The 17,556-nt window shown below is 36.9% G+C and overlaps 1 protein-coding gene across 9 annotated transcripts in view; it reads right to left on the reverse strand.

Annotated features, from left to right (window-relative positions):
• The window catches only part of VPS13B (vacuolar protein sorting 13 homolog B), a 765,148-nt gene extending 751,479 nt beyond the window's left edge, over positions 1 to 13,669 (reverse strand). For all 9 annotated transcript variants that reach the window (XR_013994784.1, XR_013994785.1, XM_081070819.1 and 6 more), the window contains exons 1-2: positions 13,414 to 13,669; positions 12,818 to 12,996 (exon numbers count right to left, since the gene is read on the reverse strand). Coding sequence is in view for 7 of the 9 variants with exons in the window: in XM_081070819.1 (XP_080926945.1) it covers positions 12,818 to 12,964 (147 nt within the window). In the remaining 2 variants the exon portion in view is untranslated. The remainder of the gene's footprint in view (positions 1 to 12,817; positions 12,997 to 13,413) is intronic.
• Positions 13,670 to 17,556: the final 3,887 nt, after the last annotated feature.

Raw genomic sequence — 17,556 nt, forward strand, 5'->3', positions numbered from 1 at the left:
ACAAAGAATTGTGCTGAGCACCGTGGAATTAAATTAGAAATCAGTAACAGAAAGATAATTAGCAATTCCCCCAAACATCTAGAAATTAAGCTACACACTTCTAAGTAACTTAAAGATCAAAGAAGAAATCAAAATGAAAAAGAAAATTTTTTTCAAACTGAATAATGAAAAAATATAAAATTCTGCGATAGTTAGATTATTAGAGAGAAATTTATAGCATTAAATTCATATATTTGAGTAGAAAAAAGTTGAAAAACATCAATGACCTAAGTATCCACCTAAGAAAGCTAGGAAAAAAACAATAGAAAATCAAATCCAAAGAGGTGGAAGGAAAGAAATGACAACAAGAGCAAAAAAAAAAAAAAAAAAAACGGCAAAGAGAGCAAAAATACAATAGACGGAAAAATCAACAAAGTTGATTCTTTGCAAATATTAATAAAATTAATAAAACCCTAGCAATATTGATGAGGAGAACATAAATTACCAATATCAGGAATAAAAAAAGGATATCACAACACATCGTATATATGTTTTATTTAAATTAGTCAACTTTAAATTGAACAACAAAAAAACAACTTTATGGCTTTAAATATGACAATTAGGAGAAGAGACAGGCAACCTTTTTCAATAAGGGCCAGACAGTAAATATTTTAGGCTTTTACAAGCCATGCAGTCTCTGTCTCAGCTACTCAACTCTGCGGTTTTAGTTTGCAAAAGCAGCCATAGACAACATGCAAATGAATGACAACAGCTGTGCTCCAAGTCCAGCACAATTTTACTAGTTATGCCCAGGATATTGTTTCTAATCCCTGATTTTGAGGAAATTGAGAAATTCCTTGGAAAACATAACTAACCACTAACAAAAGTAGATATAAAAACCTAAATACTCAGTCCTAAATCTACTTAAGAATTTAACTCAGTAATTAAAAACTTTCCAACAAAAAAAGAAACTCCTGACCCACATGACTTGATGATTAATTTTACCCAATATTTAAAAAGCTAAGAAAACAAGAAAGGTGGAGATTTCACACTTCCTGATTTCAAAACATACTACAAGCTATAGTAATCAAAACAACTTGATTCAGACATAAAGAAAGACATAAAAACCAATGGAAGAGTATTGAGAGCCCAGAAATAAACCCTCACATCTATAGCCAATTGATTTTAGAGGATGCCAAGATCATTCAACAGGGAAAAGACAGTCTTTAACAAATAATGTTGAGAAAACTGGATATCAAAACAAATACGCAAAAACAAATAAAGTTGGATGCTTATACCAAAAAAACAAATTAACTCAAACTAGATCAAAGACCTAAACATAAGCGCTAAAACTATAAAACTCTTAGAAGAAAACATAACAGGGAAAGCTTCACGGCATTGGATTTGGCAATCATTTCTTAGATGTGACAACAAAAGTCCAGGCACCAAAAGAAAAAAATTGGTAAATTAGACCTCAAAATTTAAAACTTTTGTGCATCAAAGGACACTATAAACAAAGTCAAAACACAACCCACAACGGAAGAAAATATTTGCAAATCACATATCTGATAAGGGACTGATATCCAGAATTTATAAATACCTCCTACAACTCGCATCCAGAATATATAAATAGCTCCTACAACTCAATTACAGAAAAACAACCCAAATAAAAAAAATGTGCAAAGGACTTAGACATTTCTTCAAAGATGATATACAAATGGCCAATAAGCACATGAAAAGATACTCAAAATCACCAATCATTAGGGAAATGCAAATTAAACCACAAATGCAAATTAAAACCACATCTTACACCGCTCAGGATGGCTATAATAAAAAAATAAATAAATAACAAGTTTGGCGCGGACATGTTGCAATTGGAACTCTTGTGCATTACTGGTAGGAATATAAAAGGGTACAGCCACTGTGGTATGGCAATTCCTCAAAAATTAAGCATACCATTACCATAAGATCTAGCAATTCTACTTTTGGGTATATACCCAAACAAAACCTGAAATCAGGGACTCAAACAGATATTTGTACACCCATGTTCACAGCAGCAATTCACGACAGCCAAAAAGTAAAAGTAACCCAAATGTGCATCGACAGATTAATGCATAAACAAAATGTCATATATACACACAATGGACTATTATTATTCAGTCTTAAAAAGTAAAGAAGTTCTGGCACATGTTACAACGTGGATGAACCTTAAAGACATTGTGCTAACTGAAATAATCCAGTCACAAAAAGATAAATATTGTATGTTTCCACTTATATGAGGTACGTAGTCAAATTCAGAGACAAAGTAAAATGGTAGTTGCCAGGAGCTGGGAGACAAGAATGGGGAGTTACTACTTAATGGATGTAAAGGTTCAAGAAGGGAAATTGAAAAGGAGATGGATGATAGTAATGGTTACACAATATAAATATAATAAATGCCAGACTGTACAATCAAAAATGGTTAAAACAGTAAATTTTGCTATGTCTATTTTATCAAATAATAAAAAGAAAAAACTAATAATACCAATCTTACGCAAACTCTTTTTTAAATTTTAGTAAACCTACTGTAGTGACATTGGTTAATAAAATTATATAGGTTTTAAGCATACAATTCTATAATACATCATCTGTATAGCGCATAGCGTGTTCACCATCTAAAGTCAAGTCTCCTTCCATCACCGTATATTTGACCACCTTTACCCTCTTCTACATACCCCCAACCTCCTTTCCCTCTGGTAACCACTATACTGCTGTCTGTGTCTAAGAGTTTCTGTTTGTCTTGTTTGTTCATTTGTGGCTTTCAGTTGTACATCCCACATGAGTGAAATCATATGGTTCTTGACTTTTTCCATCAGACTTATTTCGTTGAGCATGATATTCTCAAGTTCCTTCCATGTTGTCGCAAATGCCAGTACTTCATCTTTTATCATGGCTTTCTACCCGAAAAAATTTGAAAACATTTATTCGTTAAGATATATGTACCCCTATGTTCATTGCAGCATTATTCACAGTGACCAAGACATAGAAACAACCCAGCGTCCTTCAACAGAAGACTGGTACATAAAGAAGATGAGGTACATATATCCATACAATGGAATACTAAACTCTTCCTTTATAAAAAGAGGAAATACTCCCCAAATAATTTAATGAAGGCAACATATTTAGGATAATCAAAGCTTGATAAGGACTTTACAAGAGAAGAAAATCACAGGCCAGTATCACTTATAAATATAGATGCAATAAAATTAAAAATTTAACAAATCCAATCCAATCACATATAAAGAAGACAGTACACTGTAAGCGGGGTTTATTCCAGGAATGCAAACTCCATCTGTGTATTCAATTAATATAATTCACCACATTAACAAAATAGAAAACTCAGATATCAACTCATTAAATGCAATACTTGATAAAACTCAACATCCATTCATGATTCTAAAAAATTATAGGAAAACTAGGAACAGAATAACATTTCCTTAACCCAATAAAGAACATTTATAGCTAACAACATACTTAACGGGAAAATATTAAACTTTCCCACTGAAGTTGAGAACAAAAAAGAATGTTCTCAAGATCTCTACTGCACAGTGTAATAACGAAAAAAAAAATGTAAAGGTCTGATCACTGGAAAGAGAGATGAAAAACTGTCATTATTTGCTGACAACATGATTGTGTACAGAGACAATCCAAAAGAACCCACCAAAAAGTATTAGACAAGTTAGAAAGGCCACTGGATAGAAGATCAATGTACTAAAATAAACTGTATTTCTAAACACTCATAACAAATATTTAGAAAACAAATTTTTTTTAAAAAAATTGCTGCTTATAACACCAATAGAGATAAAAATTAATGAAATATGTGCAAAACCTCTCTGAAAACTTTCAAATAATTGCTGAATTTAAAGACCTTAAAATATAGAAAGTAATTCCTGTACATGAGTTAAAAACTCAATACAATGACAATACATGTTAATAAGATATTAATATTTCCTCCCAAATTAATCTATTGATTCAATGTAACCTCAATTAAAAAGGTCAATGGGTTTCCCTATTTGAGGGAAATTCTAAAATATACAAGCTCAAATTAAAGTGTATATGGAAATGCAAAGGACCTGTAATAGTTATTACAATCTTGAAGGAAAAAAGAACAAAGTTGTAGAAATTATACCATGAGATATCAAGACTTACCGTGAAAGACAATATGGTAGTGACACAAGAATAGACAAATAGGTCGCTGAACAGATAAAGAATTCAGAAATAAATCCACACATATGACAACCTGATTTACAACAAAGTCTTACTACAATTCAGTCGGGAAAAATGGTTCAATAAATGGTGTGGATTAATTATCAATAGAAAAAAATGAATCTTGAGCTCTACTTCACAATTGCAGAAAATTATTTTAAAATGAATCATATAATACAATAAAGCTTCTAAAAGAAAACAGGAGAGTATCTTTACAAATGTGGAATGAGCAAAGATTTCTTAAAGACATAAAAAGTGCTAACTATAAAGAAAAAAACTGGGACCCGGGATCAAAATGGTGGCGTGAGGTGAGCCTCTGTAAAGCTCCCCTGGAATTTACAACTAATCGGACAACAATAACTCCACAAAGGACTCCCTGCACAGCTGACAGGCAAGACGAAGAGGTCCACTACTGAATTCACCTCCAGGTGGGTGAATCGCGCGAGCGGGGGAGGAGGGAAGGGAGAAGTGTGGGACGGAGCCCCGCGGGCTCAGGACAAAGACCTAGCTCAGTGCTGGGAGCCCGCTGCTCCCGGAACTACCGCAGCTGCGGGAGAGGGAAGGACTCGGACTGCTAGGGCTCCGCTTACGGCCCACAGGGCTGAGGGGGCAGCATATAACACGGCTGAACCCAACGTTCACGGCAGACCTCGGAGCAAAGACTGAGGGAAGAAGGCTGAAAACTGTGGTTAAGCCCTCACTGCGGAGCGGAGAACGGAAGCCTTAGGCACTGAGACTAGCCGCCCCTCCCTACCCTCCCAGAGCTCGCCCCGCCCCCACCTGCCCCGTGCTAGAAGCGATAAAGTAGCAGTGTCGGATCACAAGGACAGGATCTTTGCTGTTCTGAGAACTGTGGACCTCAGACACAGATTTGCAGCCCAACTAGTTACGGCAAAGGGGAGGGAGCTGTGGAAGCAGGACAGGCTGTGGTGGTGGTCGCCGCCATTGCTCTGGGCCACCTCTCACAACCCACCCCGCCCCTGGCCCCACCTATCTGGGCGGATCCCTGCAGGAGTAAACAGAACTGCTGAAACATACGGGCTCTGAATCTGGTGCAGAAAGAGCTTTGGAACTTCAAAAGCTCTCCGCACCCCTACAGGGACGTGACGCCCTATGACCCAGGTGAACTGTTAACAGAGGAGAGGCCCGTCTCCCAGGGAATCCCCCCATTGTGTGAGAAGCTGGAAAAGTGCAGAGAAAGTATAGCACTACTGTGTCAGAGAGACCTCTTCCTATCAACCTGTTGAAGAAGCCACTCCTGTAGATGTCTAGGAAGAGAAATAATAAATCAGTAATTGCCATGAATAACCAAGGCAACAAGACAGCTCAAAAAGAAAGTGAAAAGTCTCCAGAAAAGGAACTTAGAGATATGGAAATATGTGACTTAAATGATAGAGAATTCAAGATTGCAGTTCTGAAAAACCTCAAAGAGATGCAAGAAAACACAGAAAGGCAATTTAATGAACTCAGAAACGCAATCAAAGAACAACATGAGCATTTTACGAAAGAGATTCAAATTTTAAAAAAGAACCAAATGGAATTTCTGGAGATTAAGAATTCAATAGAAGAAATTAAGAATGAAATAACCAGCTTAGGTAGTAGAGTTGACCAGATGGAAGAAAGAATCAGTGACATCGAAGATAGAACCCTGGAAATTACACAGATGGAAGAAAAAAGAGACTTGAGACTTAAAAGAAACGAAAGAACTCTACAAGAACTTTCTGACTCCATCAGAAAGAGCAATATAAGAATAATGGGCATACCAGAAGGAGAAGAAAGAGAGAAGGGAACAGAGAATATACTCAAAGAAATTGTCAATGAGAACTTCCCAAATTTGTGGACAGAACTGGATCCTCGAATCCAAGAAGCAAATAGAACACCTAATTACCTCAATCCCAACAGGCCATCTCCAAGACACATTGTATTCAAGCTATCTAAAATTAACTCCAAAGAAAGAATCCTCAAGGCAGCCAGGGAAAAGAAGACGGTAACCTACAAAGAAAAGCCCATTAGATTATCATCAGATTTTTCAGCAGAAACTCTACAAGCCAGGAGGGAGTGGAACCAAATATTCAAACTATTGAAAGAGAGAAATCATGAGCCAAGAATAATATATCCAGCAAAGATATCCTTTAGATATGAAGGAGGAATAAAGACCTTTCCAGACATACAGAAGCTGAGAGAATTTTCTAATACAAGACCTGCACTACAAGAAATACTAAAGGAGGCTATTAGACCACCATCAACAGGGACAATTTGTGGCAACCGAAACATAAAAAGGGGGAGCGTAAAGGCCTGAACCGGAATATGGGAATGGAGAAAGTAAGCGTGATGAAGAAAATGGAATACTCTAAATATCAAACTTTCTTTTACATAATCTTAAGGGTAACCACTCAAAAAAAATCCAGAACTAAAATATATACTGTAATAAAAGAAGAAACAGAGGGAAACATCATAGAATACCACCACACAGAAATAATAGACAACAACAAAAAGGCAAAGAAACAATGGAGACACAGCCTTACCAGAAAACTAAAGACAGAATGACAGGAAATCCTCACGTATCTATAATCACCCTAAATGTAAATGGACTGAACTCACCAATAAAAAGGCACAGAGTAGCAGATTGGATCAAAAAACTAAACCCAACCATATGCTGTCTCCAAGAGACACATCTCAGCTACAAGGACAAGCATAGACTCAAAGTGAAAGGGTGGAAATTGGCACTCCAAGCAAATGGTACCCAGAGAAAATCAGGTGTAGCCATAATGATATCAGATGAAACAGACTTCAGGGTGAAAAAGATAACAAGAAACAAAGATGGACATTTCATAATGGTAAAGGGGACTATACAACAAGAAGACATAACAGTCATCAATATTTATGCCCCCAATCAGGGAGCACCAAAATACACCAAGCAACTACTAACAGAACTAAAGGGAGAAATTGACCAAAACACAATTATACTAGGGGACTTAAATACATCATTGACAGCTATGGATAGATCATCCAAACAGAAAATAAATAACCAAATTGCAGCCCTAAATGACACATTAAATGAAATGGACATCATTGACATATATAGAGCACTTCATCCTAAAACATCAGACTATACATTCTTTTCGAGTGTACATGGAACATTCTCAAGGATAGACCATATATTGGGACATAAAAGCAGCCTCAGCAAGTTTAAGAAGATTGAAATCATACCAAGCATATTCTCTGATCACAAGGCTTTGAAATTGGATATCAACTGCAAAAAGAAAGGAAAAAGAAACACAAATACATGGAAATTAAACAACATACTTTTAAAGAACGACTGGGTCAAAGAAGAAATTAGAGGAGAGATCAAAAGATATATAGAAACAAATGACAATGAAAATACATCCTACCAAAATTTTTGGGATGCAGCGAAAGCAGTTATAAGAGGGAAATTTATATCATTACAGGCCTATCTCAAGAAACAAGAAAAATCCCAAATAAATAACCTCATGTTACACCTCAAAGAACTAGAAAAAGAAGAACAAGTGAAACCCAAGATCAGCAGAAGAAAGGAAATAACAAAAATCAGAGCAGAGCTCAATGAAATAGAGAACAAAAACACAATAGAAAAAATTAATGTGACAAAGAGCTGGTTCTTTGAAAAAATTAATAAAATCGACAAACCCTTGGCTAGACTCACTAAGATAAAAAGAGAGAAGACACTAATTAACAAAATCAGAAATGAGAAAGGGGAAGTTATCACGGACACCACAGAAATACAAAGGATCATCCAAGAATACTATGAAGGACTATATGCCACCAAATTTAATAACCTAGAAGAAATGGACAAGTTCTTAGAAACATATAGCCTTCCAAGGCTGAACCATGAAGAACTGGAAAACCTAAACAGACCGATCACCAGTAAAGACATTGAATCAGTCATCCAAAACCTTCCCAAAAGCAAAAGTCCGGGACCAGATGGCTTCACTAGTGAATTCTACCAAACCTTCAAGCAGGATCTAATACCAATCCTGCTCAAACTCTTCCAAAAAATTGAAGAAGAGTCAGTACTCCCTAACTCATTTTATGAGGCCAACATTACCCTGATACCAAAACCTGGTAAGGACAACACAAAAAAAGAAAACTACAGACCTATATCTCTGATGAATACTGATGCAAAAATCCTAAACAAAATTTTAGCAAATCGAATACAACAATGCATTAAAAAGATTATTCATCATGACCAAGTGGGGTTCATCCCTGGGGCACAAGGATGGTTCAACATTCGCAAATCCATCAATGTGATACATCACATAAACAAAATAAAGGACAAAAATCATATGATTATATCAATTGATGCAGAAAAAGCATTTGACAAGGTACAACATCCATTTATGATTAAAACACTTAATAAAATAGGTATAGAAGGAAAATACCTCAACATAATAAAGGCCATCTATGACAAGCCCTCAGCTAATCTCATAATTAATGGTGAAAAACTGAAGCCCTTTGCTCTACGTTCAGGAACACGACAGGGCTGTCCCCTATCACCTCTGCTTTTCAACATAGTGTTGGAAGTCCTTGCCAGAGCCATCAGGCAAGAGAAAGAAATAAAAGGCATCCAAATTGGGAATGAAGAAGTTAAAATATCACTCTTTGCAGATGATATGATGCTATATATAGAAAACCCTAAAGACTCCACCAAAAAGCTGTTAGAAACAATCAATGAATACAGTAAAGTTGCTGGCTACAAAATCAACGTACAAAAGTCCATTGCATTCCTATATACTAACAATGAAATCTCAGAAAAAGAAATACAAAAAACAATTCCCTTTGCAATTGCAGCAAAAAGAATAAAATACCTAGGAATAAATTTAACCAAGGATGTGAAGGATTTATATGCTGAAAACTATAAGACATTTTTGAAAGAAATTGAAGATGACACAAAGAAATGGAAGGACATTCCGTGCTCATGGCTTGGAAGAATCAACATAGTTAAAATGGCCATATTACCCAAAGCAATATACAGATTTAATGCAATCCCCATTAAAATCCCAATGGCATTTTTTAAAGAAATAGAACAAAAAATCATCAGATTTGTTTGGAACCACAAAAGACCCCGAATAGCCAAAGCAATCTTAAGAAAAAAGAACAGTGCTGGAGGTATCACACTGCCTGACTTTAGCTTGTACTACAGGGCTACAATAATCAAAACAGCATGGTATTGGCGGAAAAACAGACACATAGACCAATGGAATAGAATTGAGAACCCAGAAATAAAACCACATAAATATGGATAGATAATTTTTGACAAAGAAGCTAAAAACATACAATGGAGAAAAGACAGCCTCTTCAATAAATGGTGCTGGGAGAATTGGATAGCCACGTGCAAAAAAATGAAACTGGACTGTTATCTGTCACCATGTACCAAAATTAATTCAAAATGGATCAAAGACTTAAGCATAAGACCTGACACAATAAACTGCATAGAAGAAAACATAGGTACTAAACTTATGGACCTTGCGTTCAAAGAGCATTTTATGAATTTGACTCCAAAGGCAATAGAAGTAAAAGATAAAATAAACAAATGGGACTATATGAAACTTAAAAGTTTCTGCACAGCAAAAGAAACCATCGACAAAATAAAGAGGCTACCGACTGAATGGGAGAAGATTTTTGAAAATAGTTCCTCCGATAAGGGTCTAATATCCAAAATATACAAGGAACTCATGAAACTCAACAACAAAAAAACGAACAACCCAATTGAAAAATGGGCAGAGGACCTAAAGAGGCATTTCTCTAAAGAGGACTTACAAATGGCAAATAGACATATGAAAAAATGCTCAACATCACTAATCATCAGAGAAATGCAAATAAAAACCACAATGAGATATCACCTCACCCCAGTCAGAATGGCTATCATCAACAAGACAAATAGCAACAAGTGTTGGAGAGGCTGTGGAGAAAAAGGAACCCTCATACACTGTTGGTGGGAATGCAGACTGGTGCAGCCGCTATGGAAGGCAGTGTGGAGGTTCCTCAAGAAATTACGAATAGAATTACCATATGACCCAGCAATCGCTCTCCTGGGTATCTACCCCAAAAATATAAAAGCATTTCTCTATAGAGACACGTGTACTCCAATGTTCATTGCAGCTTTGTTTACGGTGGCCAAGACATGGAAACAACCAAAATGTCCTTCAATAGATGAATGGATAAAGAAGTTGTGGTATATATACACAATGGAATACTATTCAGCGTTAAGGAAAGATGATATAGGAACATTTCTGACAACATGGATGGATCTTGAGAATATAATGCTAAGCGAAATAAGTCAGACAGAAAAAGCAGAGAACCCTATGATTTCACTGATATGTGGTATATAAACCAAAAACAAGACAAACAAATGAGAAACAAGAACTCATAGACACAGACATATTTTAGTGGTTACCAGAGGGTAAGGGGGGTGGGGGGAGGGAGATGAGGGTAAGGGGGATCAAATATATGGTGATGGAAGGAGAACTGACTCTGGGTGGTGAACACACAATGGGATTTATTGATGATGTAATACGGAATTGTACACCTGAATTTATGTAATTTCATTAACAATTGTCACCCCAATAAATAAACTAAAAAAAAAAAAAAAAAAAAAGAAACAATTCCCCATGTCCTCAAAAAAAAAAAGAAAAAAACTGATAAACTGGACTTCAATAATATGAACTCCATTCATCAAAAGGCACTTTTTTTTAATACTTTTATTTTATTTATTTTTTATTTATTTATTTTTTATTTATTTATTTTTTAAGGAGGGCACAGCTCACAGTGGCCCATGCAGGGATCGAACTGGCAACCTTGGTATTAAGAGCACCACACTCTGACCAACTGAGCTAACTGGCCATCCCTTAACAGAGCCAAAAGACAAGCCACATACTGGGAGAAGATACTGCAAAACAAGTATCTGACAAAGTACTCATTTCCAAAATATACAAAAAACTCCTACACATCAATAAGAAAAAGAAGACACAATTTTTTTAAAAAAGGCAAAAGAATTAGAAACTTTACAAAAGAGGATATCCAAATAGCCAATGAACAGCACATGTACATGAGCAACATCATTAATCACTAGGGAAATGCAATTTTAAATTACAAGATACCACTACCCACCCACCACAAAGGCTAAAATTAAAATAGTGAACATACCAAATAATAACAAAAATGTGAAGTAACTAGAACCCTTATACATTGTTGGTGAAAATGTAAATTGGTACAACCACTCCAGAAAACTATTTGGCAATATCCATTAAATTTAAACATGGTATACCCCTAATGGAAAATAATACCTTTATTCACCAAAATACACATATAAGAATGTTCATAAGAGCCAAAACCACAAACAATCCAAATGTACATCAATACAAACATAAATGAGCAAATTGTGACTCTTTAAACAATGGATACAATAAGCCAATACAAAGAAGAAACTACCACTCATGCAACAACATGGGTTAATCTTAGCCTTAATGTTGAACAAAAGAAGCCAGACACAAGTAATTCCAATCCATTTAAGGTTCAAGAACAAATAATACTTACCTCTGTTAATAGAAGTCAGAATAGCAGTCACCTGTTTTAGGAGCGGATTACAAAGAGGCACACCCTACATTTGGGGTGTAGGAAACAGTCTATTTCTTGATCTAGATAGTGGTTACACAGGTATGTACACATGTAAAAACTGAGCTGTATACCTATATATACCATATATATAAAAATAATTAACCTTGGAGAAAGAAAGGGGAAGGAGCCAAGAGTATTATTTCTTAATGTTAACTCTAAATTATTCACTAATAGAGGAAGTAGTGAAATATAACTAAAAATTGTTGATTACTACCACCCTCAGATAAATTTGTCTTTATCTCCTAAAAAAGCTGTTGGTCTCTGACTCTTCTGAGTTTCCACAGATAATTTTTATCCTCAAGACTAACAGAATTGCCTAGCAGATGTTAGTAATGATGTACTAAATGAAGTAATAAGTATATGAACTTTGAAGTTACAGTTCATTTGCATCAGAGCATTCTCAGGTTAAAAGAAAACTAAAAAGAAGTGATTAACAAAGACTTTTTGATTTTGCTGGCATTCTCAATCTGTGTCTACTTGACACTCTGAGGGCGCCATGGGTAATGTCATCTTTCCTACTTAAGAGATAGAACTTCCCTCAAGATCTTGCTGTCTTTCGGATTCCCCTATTCCCCCCAAAACAGAGAACAGGAATGTATTATTCTCTAGTATCATACAGAATCTTACAATGTAAATTAGCATATTCAGTAAGGCTTGAGATTTGAGTAAATAGGCTGGGCAATTCTGACAACAAGAACAATTTGATTGTTTTCCTATTTGCTGAGGCAACTTTTGGGAAGCCGATTGTAACAAACCATCAAACCAGTTAATAAACCATAAAAAAAAAAAAACTGTAAAGGAAGGTCTCTAGTTTCAGGGGAGCCCAAAATATATTAGCATAAAAAATAAGTTTTTAAAGCATAAAGTCAAAGTGTAGGAAACAATGTATTACTTATAAACAAGCTGAAAATATTTCCAGTCAATGACAGCTATAGTTTACCTGTTCCAGCACATCCAACTTTAACTCGAGCTTGCTGAGAACCACGTCTCCACCCCATAGTGAAAGCTGTAGATCTGAAGGCTTTAAGTTTTTGATGTAGCGATTCACATAGCTCATTAAAATTGGAGTCACGTATGACTCCAGCATCCTTTAAGATTCAGAGGAGTCGAAGTCAGAAGCTGAAGGAGGTAAAAGACAGAAATATTATAAGTAATGAGTCGATGGTACAACGAAGGAAAAAGCACTTTTCAGGAGGGGTTCATGAGGCCGAAAGGCAACAGTCCCCACCAAAGTGGCCGCACGCCTCCTCCCAAAAGCAGAAAACTCGAGTGGGCTCTGTGCTCCAGCTGTGACTTCCTCCCTAATGCAACTCCCCTCAACTCGACTGGCGAAGAGTGAGAGGAGAGGTAGCGACCTGAAGATAGGGAGTCCCTTGAAGTAGGAGAATGAAGTGCGAGCCGCTCCTCTACGGCCGCCGCACCCCTTCACCAAACACCAGGCCCTCGCTTCCCAGGACCCAGCAGAATCTACCACCATAGAACCAGAGCCAGAAGGAAGCCATCTTCCGCCCTGTTGCACCCTCGCATGACACTCACACCAAAGCGTACGGTGCCGTCCTCTCCACCTCCTGGTACCTGGCACCCGCCCCCGGCGGCGGCGCAGCTCCTGTATGGCTCCACTTCCGGGTGTGCCTCACTCGGTGCTCAAAAGAAATTGTCCCTCCACCGCCAAAACTCGACTCCACAGCATGACCCGACTTCTCAGGCTAGAGAATCCATTCAGTACATCTTCTAGGAGAAGACCTCTTACGCTCGGCTAGCCTGCATCCCCACTACGACCCCGCCGGTGATCAGGAAAAGGCTCTAGGAAGTGCCCTAGGGAGGTGGGCGGACCCGTAAAATGGAGACACCCGAGATCCGGAAGTGGTGAGAGAGAGAGAGAGAGAGAGAGAGAGAGAGAGAGAGAGAGAGAGAGAGAGAGAGAGAGAGAGAGAGAGAGAGAGAGAAGAGAGAGACAGGCAGACAGACAGACAGACAGACACAGAGAGAGACAGAGACAGACACAGAGAGACAGAGACAGAGACATAGAGACAGAGACAGAGAGGCTGCGGGTGCTGGATGCCGAGTCCGGACTGGGAAAGTACGCACTGCCGGGGGTCCGATGAGAAGGAAGAAAGCGGGTTCTAGTGTTTAAATCCCTGAAAGAAACAGCTATTCTTTCTCTCAGGTAATGGAGGGCCTGAGAAGAGGAACGTGGGTTCAGTGGGCAGGGCAATAGCAATACCGCGGAAGGTAGGAGACGGGTGTGGGGGGGAGGGGGCAGATTTAAAAGTAGATCCGAGGTTCATTTAATGGAGGAAGGGTGGCTGTGGAAAGAAATTGAAGGGAGTCGACTGTGCAATTTAAGGTAATCCGTTTTGGCCCCAGGTGTAAACAAGCTCTCACGTTCTTTTACTTTAGCGAAGCAGTGGTTTCGCTGAATTTGCTGATACGGGGTACGGAAGAAATGGTCAAAGAAGGTTGTGAAGAACCATTAGATTGCAGACTAACGGGATTTCGTAAAGTGAGTGGGAATATCGGAAGGCAGAAGGAAATGAGACTCCTAGAGACATGTGAAAAGAAATACCAGATAAAGAATGAACTCAGAGTTTTAAGAGTCACTTGCTTTTATTAGGCTGAAATGAATCTATAAAATAGTATCTTTCCTTCTAGTACCTGCAAGATAACAAAGTCAAGAAACGCAAACACCTAACTCAGAAAAATATAAACTAAGCTTAAAGGAATGGCTCAATAGGACATGCTGCCTAATTATTGACCAGTGTCTCTTATGTTTGGTAACCTATGAAAAAAACACCTACCACTGCATTTTGAATAGACGATGTATAAAGTTATTAAAATACCCACCCATGTTTTCGTTGCATTTAATTGAAAATATTTAATAAGTAAATTCCTAAAGCTCTTTCTTTACTGAAATTCAAGTTATGATTTCTTGAAAGTTTTAGAAACTGCAAAAGCAAACAGGCCTAAGTGAGGATACCAAAGTGTCTAGATTTTAATTTTGTTAATGAACTAAGTTTAAAAAGATAAAGAGAAGCAGTTAATTGCTAATTTAAACTGTCCCCTCATAAGCTTTGATAAATAACCCAAGTAATTTCAATCTTATTAAAACTGACTAAATTAATAAGTAAATTATCTAAGTAATTTCTTAGTTATCTGCTTCACCTGGAAAGCAAACAGGTTGAAGTCATGACTCAGAAGTTTCACTATAAAGAAAAGTTGTATGAAAGCCATAGGTGATCTAGAACAGGAGCAGCAAATCTTATTTTTCTAGAGAAAGAAAAAGGGCCTACTCTTATTTGTGTGGCAATTTAATTAAAAAAGAACGGTGTTTTAATATAAATTAGCCAGAACATTGAGGGCTAGAGGGAGCTGGAGTGTATTTCTTTTCTCTCTGGTAGGTTACACTCTGGTAAAATAGTTTCTCCTGAGTGCTGGCCTTGTTCAGAAGACCAGAATGCTCTGGTGTATTTCAAAATGGCTCCTTTTCCTCTCCCCCTGCCGGAAACAAGGGAATTTTTCTCTATTCACTGTGAGGATCTGATAGAGCTCCTTCAGGTAAAACTCACAAAAATGTGGAGACCTCTCTATGAATGGGTCTTCCTGGAGTTTTTAATTGTCAGACTTGTCTATACTGAGCTTTCAGCTATTTGCCATTTACGATTTAGGTTTTCCTACCCTGACACTGCTTCCCTAGGAGATTTCTGCACATAGGTTTCTGCTGTGTTAAGTTGTGATTCTCTGTATTCACCCATCTCTCTCCAATTTGGGGAACAGTGGTTTCCCTGTGACCTCACTTCTCTGGTGGATCTAAGAGTTGGTGATACTTCATTTTATTCAGCTTTTTACTTGTTGTTAGATGGAGCGATAACTTCTAAGCTACTTACGTACTGGACCAGAAATCAAAACTCTCAGGTGAAGTTCTTAAATATTTGAGCAATGTTTAAAAGGTAGAAAAAGAGAACTTTATAATTTATTTTTCTATTATGTGTAGTGTATGTATGAGATCTTCAAGTACAGGAACTTGTATCCCTTGCACGTTGCATATTATGTGATTCTTAATAGGTTATATGGCAGTGATTGATTAACAATTATTCAATAAATCTGTTTTCCTTTTCCTCCTATGCACATGGCTGGATTATTATTAGGGCTCTGTTACAGTCAGGTATTGGAAAGTAACTGAGTTCTGACCACCTGAATGTGGGATAGAAGTGTAGGTACAGGCCTGGCTCATAAAAACCTTCCATATAACAGTTTTACTCTTTTCCCCATCACAAACTAGATAAATGGAATGTAACAGAGGACTCCAGGGTACAACAAGGAGATACCAAGGACAAAAAAAAAAAAAAAAAGAGGCTGACTGTGTATCATTGCCTAGGGGAACACAAGCAAGCTGCTAATTAGTAATATCCATTAGAATTTTTTGCATGATTGAGAAATAAACTACTGTTTACATTACTGAGATTTGAGGTTTTTGCTGTCATAGGAAATGTTATTTTAAGTAGCACATAGGTAAATAGATAATAGACATGAACTGAACTTAATCTATTCAACTTTTTATCTTTAAGAACATTAAAATTGTAACTTGATTTACTCATGAAATTATTGTTTAATTAAATTTTAAAATATACTTACCTAGACAATCACTGTTACTCACTGAGTATTCTTTGCATGTTATATTAGTTTGGTGCAAAAGTAATTGCAGTTTTTGCAATTATTTTTTACCTTTTAAACTGCAATTACTTTTGCACCAACCTAATACCTTGTTCCTTTTGTAACAAAATTATGGCATGATAAGGAAACTCAGACATGGAAAAGTGAACTACCTGTGGTCACAGCAAATCAACCCAACTCTTAGGACTTCAAGTCTCCATGAGAAAGAAAACAGGAAACAGAAAATTAAAAAGCATTAATTATCATAAACATAGAATAACAAAGGAAGTTTTCTGGACATAGAGTAATACTAAGTAGCTTCACAAAACATTTCTGACTAGATTCCTAAAGAGTTACAGCACATAAAAATTTATAATGTAGCTTCAGAGTTAACTGTCAACATGTATCTGTCCAAGTCATATAGGTATTATCTCACTATGAAAGCTGGACATTGTATAGCTCATAAGAAGTCAAATTGGTAGGAAATCAATAATCATGGTTGCTTCAAGTTATTTAAATATATTAGTTTGGTATTCTGAATTCACTCATGAACTCGAAGACATTTTTTGAATGTCCACTATGTGGGATATACCATACTATGTGCTGAGGCATGCCTACATAGAGCTCAGTTTCATTGGAATGACAGATATAAATGACTAATTAAAATATATATACAATGGAATAGTACTCAGCCATAAGAAAAGGTGAACTACTGCCATTTACGACAACAAGAATAGATCTTGAAATGTATCATTCAAAGCAAAATAAGTGAGACAGAAAAAGTTGAGAACCATATGACTTCACTCATGTGGAATATAAAACTGAAAGCAGTAAACGAGCAAGACAAACAAAAAGTCATAGACACAGACAACAGTTTAGTGGTTACCAGAGGGTAAGGGGAGAGGGATGGTGGTAGAAGGGGGTAAAGAGGGTTGTATCGATAAGTATTATCGATTGCTGTGCACAGACTTATTTTCAAGGCCCGATACGCAAGACACACCACCACAAACCGGGATGAAGGGGTTAAGG

Source organism: Rhinolophus hipposideros (genome assembly GCF_964194185.1).
Source record: "Rhinolophus hipposideros genome assembly, chromosome: 13".
NCBI lineage: Eukaryota > Metazoa > Chordata > Mammalia > Chiroptera > Rhinolophidae > Rhinolophus > Rhinolophus hipposideros.